At 38.9% G+C, this 10930-nt stretch overlaps 2 protein-coding genes across 4 annotated transcripts; both read right to left on the bottom strand.

Moving 5' to 3' along the window:
- Nucleotides 1–1413: 1413 nt before the first annotated feature.
- On the bottom strand, nt 1414–4252 carry arl4d (ADP-ribosylation factor-like 4D). Of its 2 annotated transcripts, none has more exons than XM_063893632.1 (2): nt 3678–4252; nt 1414–2808 (listed from the first exon to the last, which is right to left on the bottom strand). In XM_063893632.1, the coding sequence occupies exon 2, from the start codon at nt 2681–2683 to the stop codon at nt 2078–2080; it is 606 nt and encodes a 201-aa protein (XP_063749702.1). In that variant the 5' UTR covers nt 2684–2808; nt 3678–4252; the 3' UTR covers nt 1414–2077. The 2 variants fall into 2 exon arrangements, with proteins under 2 accessions (XP_063749702.1, XP_063749703.1); XM_063893633.1 differs by lacking the exon at nt 3678–4252 and adding an exon at nt 3096–3661 and having other exon boundaries at nt 1414–2708.
- A 143-nt stretch (nt 4253–4395) lies between these two features.
- On the bottom strand, nt 4396–10004 carry tmem106a (transmembrane protein 106A). 2 transcript variants are annotated; one of them, XR_010166630.1, is made up of 8 exons: nt 9886–10004; nt 8078–8254; nt 7355–7418; nt 7068–7221; nt 5877–6017; nt 5755–5798; nt 5526–5659; nt 4396–4986 (listed from the first exon to the last, which is right to left on the bottom strand). XR_010166630.1 is itself a non-coding variant. In XM_063893631.1 (8 exons), the coding sequence occupies exons 2-8, from the start codon at nt 8241–8243 to the stop codon at nt 4878–4880; spliced, it is 732 nt and encodes a 243-aa protein (XP_063749701.1). In that variant the 5' UTR covers nt 8244–8254; nt 9886–10004; the 3' UTR covers nt 4396–4877. The 2 variants fall into 2 exon arrangements, 1 of the variants encoding a protein (XP_063749701.1); XM_063893631.1 differs by having other exon boundaries at nt 5606–5659.
- Nucleotides 10005–10930: the final 926 nt, after the last annotated feature.

Below are 10930 nucleotides of genomic sequence, written 5' to 3'. Positions count from 1 at the left end.
TTTACACCTTTTTCTGTTCGTTGGCGTATCGCTGCCTCCACATGCCTCACATTGTGTCTTAGCTGTTGAAAACGCTGCATCATGATGCTAATTTATTCCAGCACCAGCTGCTGTGTCAAGATGATTCTGCAAAAGACATCCTTGAAAGTTTTAATGAGTTTACCTCAAGTAATGAGGACACTGAGGTCACAGAAGTCAAGATGTGTGCTTGCGTGTGTGTCGGTGTCTTTTCATATTATGTGCACATGCATTTATGTCTGTTTTGACATTCAGTATTTAAAAACACTCAGTGGGAGGTAACAAGTCATTATCTCATCATGTCAAGCAAGACGATTACGCAGCAGGGCCACACAAACACACACACTCCCACTATGACAGCATGCAGGTCAGTAATGTGTGAGGGGAGATTGGACTTTGTATTTGTTGAATAACATCACATTTGAGAACTAAATTAATAGATTAGCAGAAAAGCAAGCGGGTTAAAAGAATTTAGCCCTTACAGATTATCCACAAATAGGGTTAGTGGTATATGCTGGCCATTAAAAAACGTGTCAAAATAGAAACAGGGCGTTCTGAACAAGCAAACAACCACCAAACTCTATTTCCATACCGGTGATGTGTTTGTGAACAACAAATCCTCAAAAGCTCTGCCTGGATTGCCCAGAGAACATGATTCAGGATAATAAATTACAACATTGATATCAGTTTTTTGCAGAACAACTCTTCAAACATGACTACAAACTCATGGTATGATCAAACCTGATTAAGTCAGAGTAAAGCAGAACATTTGCTGATCTCACAACAGGGCTGAACTGCCTCCCCTCCCCACTACCTCAACACTAATCGATGCAATTACTATGTCAGCAGCTGGCAGACTAGAAGGTGGGAATCAAAGTAAATGGATTGTTTTAGCTTGTGTGTGTAAGGAGGAGAGGGAGGGGAAGGAGAACTCCCCCTCTCTCTGACAGCCTTATTTGCTGACTCAGGCATGAATAGGGAAGGAGTGTCACAACTCTAGACTTCAAAAGGTGGATAGAATCCAGAATGAACTTTCCTTTTAGTGTTATTTTTGGTTTCCACCAACTCTTAAGGGAACATTTGGCTCTTTTATCTGCTGAAAACAATAAAGGCTAATGAACTAAAACAGTAAAGTTGCAAGCCGTAAAACTAAAAAGATGAGTATTAAAAACTCAATTTGAATGTTAAATAGAGAGTCTGAGAAAACAAGTGACCCCTTTAACATCGCTCCTAGGATCCTTTGTTAGTTGTAAAATGTTATATACTGACTACTGAATAATTTGCCGCAATACTTCAATATTTCACAACTTCTTGGGCCCAACCCTAAACCTTCAAAATGTTCCTTCATTCCCATTTATCAACTTCAAAGAAAGCAATGAATGTTCTGTACAGTGTTTTTATTTATTAAGTTTTCAGTGTTAAAAAATGTACAATTTGTATAAACATTATTATTATTAATATAGTAACTGAAACTTAACCTGTATGGCCACAAAGGGAATGCATTTGGGATTACTGTTCAGTCATGGCAATAAAATGTATTATACTTTTAAGCTCCGTCACCAACAGAAATCTGTCTCATTTCCAAAAAGAAGGTCCCTTTCGTCCAAACACAGAAATATCGAATCAATATTTCGGGAAAGAATCCGTGGAACAAAAACAACCATTTAGTGGGGTAAAATCTGTGCAAACTTGTGAAGGATAATAAGGACATTTTAAATTCTATAGGAACCTGCCACATGGAAGTAAATCTTTATATATTAGTCCTACAGTTAACAGGCAAATTTCTTGCTAGAAGTCTTCTTTAAAACAAGTGTAGAAAAGCACTTAGTGAAAACGAATTGCTATCAAGATTCCCTTCAAATCTATAATAGCTTTCAAGGGGCAGAACAAAGAAAATGTCAATATTGCTTCAATTATTATGAGCAAATCAATTTCTCCAGACCCGGCGGCCGAGGGTTATTGTTGTTGTGTTGGCACAAATCGCCCATTAAAAGGGTCCATTAAAGAAGTGTCTCAACCGTGGATAAATCTCCTAATGTCCACAGCGTCGACCAAGAGCTCATCTCTTCCTGTTCCTATTGTGCTTCACCATCTTCTTCCTCTTGAGAATCATCTCGTAAAGTTTCTCCAGGCCCTGTTGGAGCCCCTCACCATCTACAGCACTGCAGCTCTGCACGTGATGCAGTGTGTACATGCTCAGTTCGTGGACAGAAAGCATCTTTTCCACCTCGCTGACGGACAATGCTGACTCCTGGTCCTGCTTGTTGGCCAGGATGAGCACGGGGACCCCCTGGTTCTCCGACGTGCGGGTGATCTTGTGGAGCTCCACTTTGGCCTCCTCCATCCGCTCCACCTCAGTAGAGTCCACTACAAACACCAAGCCATCTGTCCGCCGGGTATATGACTTCCACAGTGGGCGCAGTTTCTCCTGGCCGCCAACATCCCACACCTGGAAGTTTATTGTCCGGGACGTCCCAACTGCCACCTTGATTTTCTCCGTGTTGAAGCCCTTGGTGGGGATTGTCTTCACGAACTCCTTCAGTTTGAGCCGGTAGAGCAGAGAGGTTTTGCCGGCCGAGTCCAACCCGATAACCACCACGTGCAGGGACTGGAAGTTTGGCAGGAAGGACGTGTGAGGAGCGATATCAGTCAGCTGGTTTCCCATGGTTGCAGCCAGTAGATCACACCTACTTAGGGTCAGGTGACAGATTCCTGATTTAATCCTGTTTTAGTTGAGTGGCATTTGCTCCTGGTCCGCAGAGGCAGACGGTATCAGAGTGTGCTGAAAACCTTATCAAAACATAAACAGAGTTAATTTTGAATGAGATGACAATGGGTGCTTCAGGAAAGTGCTTCAATCACACCCAAGGGATTTACAATAGATAGTACTGATTATCAATGGATGTGATTTCATCCCAAAGTATTTCCTGCTGTGTTGACACCTGAGTTCATCACTGTAAGCTTTTAATTGTGATTATATAAAACAACAAATGCCTTAGCCACATTACAGAGCCAAACAACAGCTAATTGGGTGAATGGGGTTTCCTGGAGCCTAAATCCTCTTAACGCTACTAAACCTGAGAGGCTTTTCTTCAAGGCAGATTGATTTCAATGCAGTGCATGGATAATATGTATTCACTGTCTCTATGAGGACTGCTGGAGCAGCACTAATCCGGTTGTTGTTGACATCCTGATACCCATCAAACATCTGCCTTTGGCCAGGAATTGTTTGTTTGCAGAATGATATTTATTATTGACACATGAGCAGCAGAATTCTGATGCTGCATATTATTATAAAAGTATCATTTAACAATTATTGATTATAGTGGCTAAACTGCTCAGTCATGTTTGTGAGTCGATGTTTATATGACTTTTTTACATTATTATGCTGGGAATAAGCCACCTTCTTCCTCTCCATCACGAACACATCTCATTTATATTACATGATGATAACATAGTGTTTTAAGTGTGCGAACCCAATGAAATTAAACCATTTTAAAACGTCCTACTGCGCACAGAGCCGGAAATAAAAACTTTAAGGGATAACCAGACTCAATTAAAGCTTAAAAATAGAAAAACATGCTGGTTACACATTAGAAATAATTAAATCCCTACTATTAAATGCTGTCCTCTTTAATGTATCTTTAAAATAAACGTACCTTTTTATATGTGCGGCAAAACCATCATCCACACGCAATGAAGACGTCCATGGTAAACAGATTATGTTTGTCCCGGCGGAAACATCCACTCCTGTTCGCCTGTAGCAGCACTGAGCAGCTCCGGAGAGGCACGAGAGCACACAGCACCTAAAGCCCCGGTGACGTCACGGCCACCTGGAGAGATTCGCCCCGCCATCTGCAGGTGCAGCGGTGAACTGCAGGTTCTGTGTTGAGACATGCAAGACAGTGCTTTACCAACAAAATAAAACAAATATAGCAGGATGGGTGCATTTTATCTCATTTAATTACTGATACTGACGCAGGCATGCAAGTTGAAGTTGATTTTAATCATTTAGATTGCTCTTGTTTGGGGAGTCTAATCTACAACTATGCATATGTTATCATTTTTGTTTGGTATCTTCATCTGGAATGTCAGATACATAAAGTGAAACTGCAATATTTACTTTCAACAGCACATTATACCAAGGAAATTGATTATTTATGATAGTTCATGGCAGCTCTACATGTTAACTTACCATGGCCTGTCTAACTGTTAGATGACAGTGTAGACAGGCTATGATTCTAACAAAGCGTTGGCTCCACCCTGTGTCCACTCTCAAGATCTCCATGAGCTGTAGCAAAATATGGTTCTTGTTTTTTAGTTTTCTATACATTGACATTATATTGTTAGTAAAATAAAAAGAGAATTCAACAGACAGAATCTTGAATGCCAAAGTTTAATGCAGAGCAAATGACATTGTTTCCAAAAACATTGTGAATTACTTACAATGTTAAGAAACAAACACATCTTCATACAAAAATCCACATTCGACACATTTGACATTAGGAAATTGTGCTTTTCACAAACTTATGACACCCCTTATAGAACAAACAAGAGAAAAATCATTCATTTTAAGTTAAGTGTATTTTAATTCTTAAGGCATGCTAAAACAACATACATAATTAGATAAGTGTTTGAATGTAACTGAGCACATTTCCTCACTGTTTGCTAGAGGAATTTAATTACACGTTGTTGCTAATCTGGTTCTTCTACTCAAGTAAAAGGTTGAATGCAGGACTGTTTTCATTGGTGGTTTCCTGAATTCCTAATGTCACATCCCCCGGAGAAGATGAAAAAGGTGCAATTTAGCAATATTCATTATTTAACACTCCCACATTGGTGTTTCCATTATGATGTCATCATCTCACAGGATGAGGGGTTGTGGAGTTGGTGCCACAGTCAATGTACTCATAAGTGTCCAAAGACAGCTGCTCCATGTGAGAGAGATAGGAAATATTCAGTGTCATTCTGGGGAGAAAAAAACGAATGCTTTAAACATGAACCAATCAATATTTCTTGTATCAATGGCTCAAATAACGATGTTTAAAGCAGCGCTGCATAGTGTTTCAGTGTCTTTTGGCACCTTCTTTTGGTTTTCCAACCTACAAAAAGAGCTAGATAGTTTTCTAGTTTGTTGAGACCAAACATAATTTTCCCTTAACATGAATGCTTGTTTGAAATAACTGAATAATAACTTTATACGGTTATAATACGTCGATGTTTTCAGATTGTTCTACTGCCCTTAAGTTGCCCAAAAATACATTAATGCTGTTTTAAATTTTAACACAATGACAAAGTTCATCTGATCACTTGTCTCTCTGGTAAAACCTGTTACATTACATTTTTTGAGTCTTCTAGAGTTTTGGCCAATGAAAGCTGCCAAAGTTTGACTTTAGTGTTTTTGTTTTATCATCTCTTTCTCTTTTATCTCAAAGAACCTTTCACATTGAAAGATTAACCCTTTACATTAAAAGAGAACCAGTGTGTGGCTGTGGTTGTGACCATACTTTTTACACGTTGTGGGTGTGAGAATTGCTGTGAGGAGGCTGCCTCCTCTGGTGTTTGTCAGATTGAGATTGACACTTACTGCAGCTGCAGAAATAACGTGTGAATCTTGATAGAGCTCGACTTGCAGTAAGTGCTGAAAGAGAAAGAAGCAGTTGATGTGCTGAATTTAGACATATAAACAATAATGATGGACGTCTATGTCACTTCATCACAAAATGTCAAACTTACTTTAAGCCTTTATCAGCAAGAGGCAGGTCAATTTCAATGGTGTACTGCAAAAGAAGGAGGAAATTAATTGCGAGACGAATACAACAACAGTATGAATGTGAATCATCCTGAGTGCAACTCACCGAATTTTGTGAGCGGGGCTGGATGTCGGTCATGTTAGAAATCTTGGTTTTACCAACAACTGCATTAGATACAAGACCCTGAATGGTAAACTCCACAATCTTCACTGGGACAAAGTTCTGGTTGGAGATGTTGACAAGATTCTAGAAGAGAGAACACACACACAGCTGGTCAGGTGCAATAAAAACACACCTTTCCATCATTAAAAAGACAGCAGGAACTTTGTCCTGTAACTACAGCAGCTATCTACAGTCAGTCATGTGAATGCAACTCAGATACTTCTTGGTGGATGAGGTTTTGACACAATAAAAATGTGGTGGCACAGAATGTTCTGCTGAGAGCAAATATTATATATGTCACACCTTATATTGCATACAGGGGCTAGCTTTTGGGTTGACATTGTTAGCTTTCTTTTTCTAGCTGTTCGGTAAGGCAAGGCAAGGCAAGTTTATTTATATAGCACCTTTCAGCAAACGGCAATTCAAAGTGCTTTACAAAACAAAATAGACAACATTGAAAAACAAATTCAGCAGAAACACATTATAAAAATGGCATTTAAAAACAGTCATTAAGAAGCAAAGATAGTGGGATGAACACAACAGGTATAAAGTACATTGATTAAAACCACACTGCAGTGTGACATATGAACAGCTCAATCAAAAGCAGCGGTGAAAAGACACGTTTTCAGTCTGGTTTTAATAATGGTTTAATTAATGGTTTTTAAAAATAGCAAGAGTTGTAGCCGACCTGCAGGATTGGTGGGTGCTAACTAGGATTCGCTTGGTTTGAATCCATGTTTTATAGTGCCAACACGTTTTTTTGATAAGTTACACATTTGTACGGCATCAGATTTGGCAGACATTTGCATAAAAACACCCTTATGATCTCAGCCCAAATGATTCCTCTGTCAAACCATATACACTGATTTTAAATTCCAACAGCATCTCTGTCATGCCAAATGTATTGTTGCATCTACTAGTAAGACCACAAATGGTATGAAAATAGTGTGCCAGCATGAAACACAGTTTTACCTGAACAGTTCTTTCACCTAGTTCCTAAAAGTTCAGTTTTGTACTGTCCTTTAGTTCCTGTACCATAGACACAGATGCAGTCCCTTCCCATTGCTATACTTCTATGCAACAAGGAAGTGGCACAGCTGTTCATGTCAGTGCATTAGTGTTCTTTTTACTTACTGTGACCTCCATTTCCACAGTGTCTGGTGTGAAGTACACCATTACTGACAGCACAGACACAGGCGTCAGAGTGACACTCCGGGGGAAGAGGAAGAAGAGGATGAGATTGCAAAGGAGGAGACACAAGACCATTGACACGCACACGTACAGCTTCCTGAAAAACAATACAGTCATGCTGAATTGTATATGACATGGTGATACCATTACTAACATATCCGTGTGCATGTTCAAGAGATATAAACGCACTTATACAAACACACACACACATATATACATAGACCACTTACGTGCGCCTGGGTTTCAGCCTCACATCATTACAGGGTATTACAGCAACTAACTGGCCTTCATGGCCTGGCAATACAAAAAAATACAACTTGTTTAACCACAGAAATTATCTGAAAGTGGCATCTCTTAAATGGTTAGTATGTCTGCTGCCTCTCCAGGAAATATAACAACTAATCTCTAATAGTTGTCTTAATAAAAGGGCATATTTCTGTACTGTATAAAATGTTGCATTCCTAATCATCTGAATCCCCTGACAGTCTAAAAGTCTGGATGAAATAGAAAACAGACACTTACACTCATTTTAACGTTTAATAAGTTGTTAGTTAGTAAGCTATTATGTTCAGTCGTGATATTTTAATGAACTACACTTTATTATGACTGCCACTTGGTCACTTTTAGATGCAACATTGTTTATGTATTGGTGAAGGACACACTTCATTTTTTATTTGTATTTTTTCTTGCCTTTGTCTCTGTAATATATGTTTCTGATGTGAGGTTGTTTAGTAACTATGTGGTTTAAAGAGAGACTTTTTCCCAAAAACATGAAGTGAAAGTGTCACATTCCTGGCAAAACAAAGGCTGATGCACACACATTTGTGACTCTCGCTTTGACATAGTTTGGATGTGAAATGAAAAAAAGAGGATGATGGTCTCAGTTTGCTGCCCTTGTTAAGGCACTGAAGCTGCTCAGAAGGATGTCAAAATCATGAAAAAAGAAAACCAACCTCTGGGAATCCTCCCTGTGCCTCGACATGTGGGGCAGGTGTCTCCTGTTGAGGTCCCATTTGTGGCGCCGTACGGAGGGGAGTACTTCATAGTTTTCACCTTTTCCATCGCTTTGATCACATCAGGTTCTTCTGTGGTGTTGCTGTTTTTCGCTGGTCTTACCATTGCACCTTTAACTGAAGAAGAAAACAGGTGAAAATGGCTGCAATATCCTCCATAAACTCACAACAACTCAACAGTCAAATGAAACAGACATAAAGTGTATTACATTGATGTTTCTTTAGTAGGAAACATATTTTGACTCAGCAGTTTGAAAGTGTGATCAGAAAGTGTTTACAGATTTCTGTAGAACCAACTAAAAAATTGTCAGAGAAGGTGTGTTTGATCTAGGAGAACAGAGAACAGAATTTGTAAAAATGTTTTCCATCTTAAGCTGTCTAATTATGTCAGCATAGTTCCAATAAAAACTAGTCTTGGAGGGAGACGTTTGAGAAGGGTGGATTTCTCTATTTTCATGTGATGTTCACAAAGTGCCCAACCCTCATGGTTAACAAGACACCTGACCGTCTAACATTGCATCCCATTACAGGTTATTTCATTGCTCTGTCTTGCAAAATATATTTGCCTACTCTTCCAAGCTTTTCAGATAACATCTGCTAAGGAAATATGTTCGTTTCTTGGAGCACAACTCGAGTTTTTTGTCGTTAGCCAGTCTAAAGAATTGAACATATTCAATCTCTTACTGTATTTCCTCATAGATAGGACAGTAAAACACAAAGTGAACCTCTTTCTCACCTAGACCCCTTTGATTGTTTTTCACTAAGTTAGGACAAGGTTCACATTTCAGATACAACCGGAAATATGATAAAAGCATGGTCTTTTCACAGATATCTTCTTTTTAGTTGGACAACCTTAAGTGGACATCATATGAAATGGTCATTAAAAGCTCATTATTGTGCTAAATGTCATGATGTAAGCAGAGTCCATTGTGTGGGAGTGACAGAAAAACTGAATGAAACATTTGTAGCAGTATTTTTTTTCTTGCAATGATGTATTAACTAGCACTTGCTGTGTAATGTTACAACCCTTCACTGGATATTGAGTTTATGAATCATTGACTGAATCATATTGTTTTCAAAATATGAAACCACGATCATTTGGACTGCTTCCCATTTCTCTAATAAAAAAGCTGAGCTGGTTTGTTGTGTTGGTTATGTTGCTCTATACCCAATCAAAGTAAAATGAAAATCAATCCTACCGCATAGCCTACATTCTTCTTTCTAGGGAGCGCCACTGAGGACACAGTTGTTTTCACTTTATTTTTATGTCAAGTTTTCAAATGCATTTTGAAAAAAAAACACAATTAATAACTCTTCAAACATGAAGAGGAAGTTATTTTGATTCTTTACATTGCCTATTTAATGGCCTTATCAGTACTTCATCATACACATTCACCTGCATACTTGAAAAGAATATAAAGGGCAAAATGAATACTGTATTAACTGCAGTGAAATTTCAAATGCAGGACTTTTATTTGCAATTCCATATTTTTATATTGCAAATTCTACTTAAATTAAACATGTGAATACTTCATATATAGATGGCACACACAGAAGCGGGGTTTGCACTTCAGAGACTAAAATCTGAGACCATATTATTAGTAGACATTTCGCACAACATGCATTAGACACCTAAGTTGTTTTGACATACGCAGTGACACATGGCTCACCGAACACGCAAAACATGAGAAAGATGATTCATCCCGCATTACTGCTGCTGACAGAAATAAATAAAAATAGGTATTTACCTCACAACACGACTCAGCTCCGATTTGAACTGCTCCACCGCTGTCTGCCTCACACCTCCAGGGCAGAGAGACACAGTGGGAGGATCACTTCCTCCTTTAGGTGACGGTTGGGCTGCAGATCACATGTGCTGCTTTTCATTTACTTTGCTTCAAGGCTATAAAGTATTGCAACACATTTACAAGTGTGTTTTATTTCAAAGATTTGGGTAGGTTGCAAATGTTTTAGATTAGGTCTAATCTAAAACATTTGCAACCTAACCAAATGTTTGAAACTTGATAGTTCAAGCCATTGTTACCTTGGCACCTTATTTCATATTTATAACTTGGCCAAATTAACCTCTTGGGGAGCCCCTACTGACCCCCAACCATAGAGTATCGCTAACCCCAAAAATTCCTTCCAGGGGGAGTTTCTCTCCCACATACAATAGTTTTACAGCCCCATGAATTCAGGGACTTGTAGTAGCAGACTGCATTTCTTGTTACACCAGGGTGATGCCAAATCAATCAGGACCCTAGGTACATTTTGCTGGTGATACTTATGTTCTTTTACTTAAAGCTTGGGTAGGAAAAGCTGGAGAGGCAAGCAAGAGTAAGCTAGAGATTCAACATGAAACAACCAATATTATTGTGACACAGGGACCGCAAATATGTCAGAGCTGGAAAACACTGACTAACTACAGCTGTTTTTGGAACAGGGCTTAAAGAGACAGGCGCTAAAAACTTCAGGCGGGTGGTGAATACAAGTATGCTCAGATATAGTATGAGAAAATAGATGTGTTTCTTTCTAATACAAACTCAAAACTGTATGAACCTGAGAATGATATGTCAAGTGCAGTGAGTCAACCACTTGGCTACCTACATACATTAGTAATGCAGCTTTGATGTACACAAGCGGTCATAAAATATGTTAAACCCAACCTCATTCTGTCAAAAATGCAGCATCATCACTACTTTAAAGAATGTAACTTCTGAACTTTTGACACGTTCCATTAACCTAGTACAGCCTGCCCTCCTGCTTATACAGATACATAGGTGTACCATGTTC

Source organism: Eleginops maclovinus, chromosome 10 (genome assembly GCF_036324505.1).
Source record: "Eleginops maclovinus isolate JMC-PN-2008 ecotype Puerto Natales chromosome 10, JC_Emac_rtc_rv5, whole genome shotgun sequence".
Classification (NCBI taxonomy): Eukaryota; Metazoa; Chordata; class Actinopteri; order Perciformes; family Eleginopidae; genus Eleginops; species Eleginops maclovinus.
The sequence above is the reverse complement of the archived record's forward strand: the minus strand, read 5'-3'. Positions and strand labels throughout refer to the sequence as shown.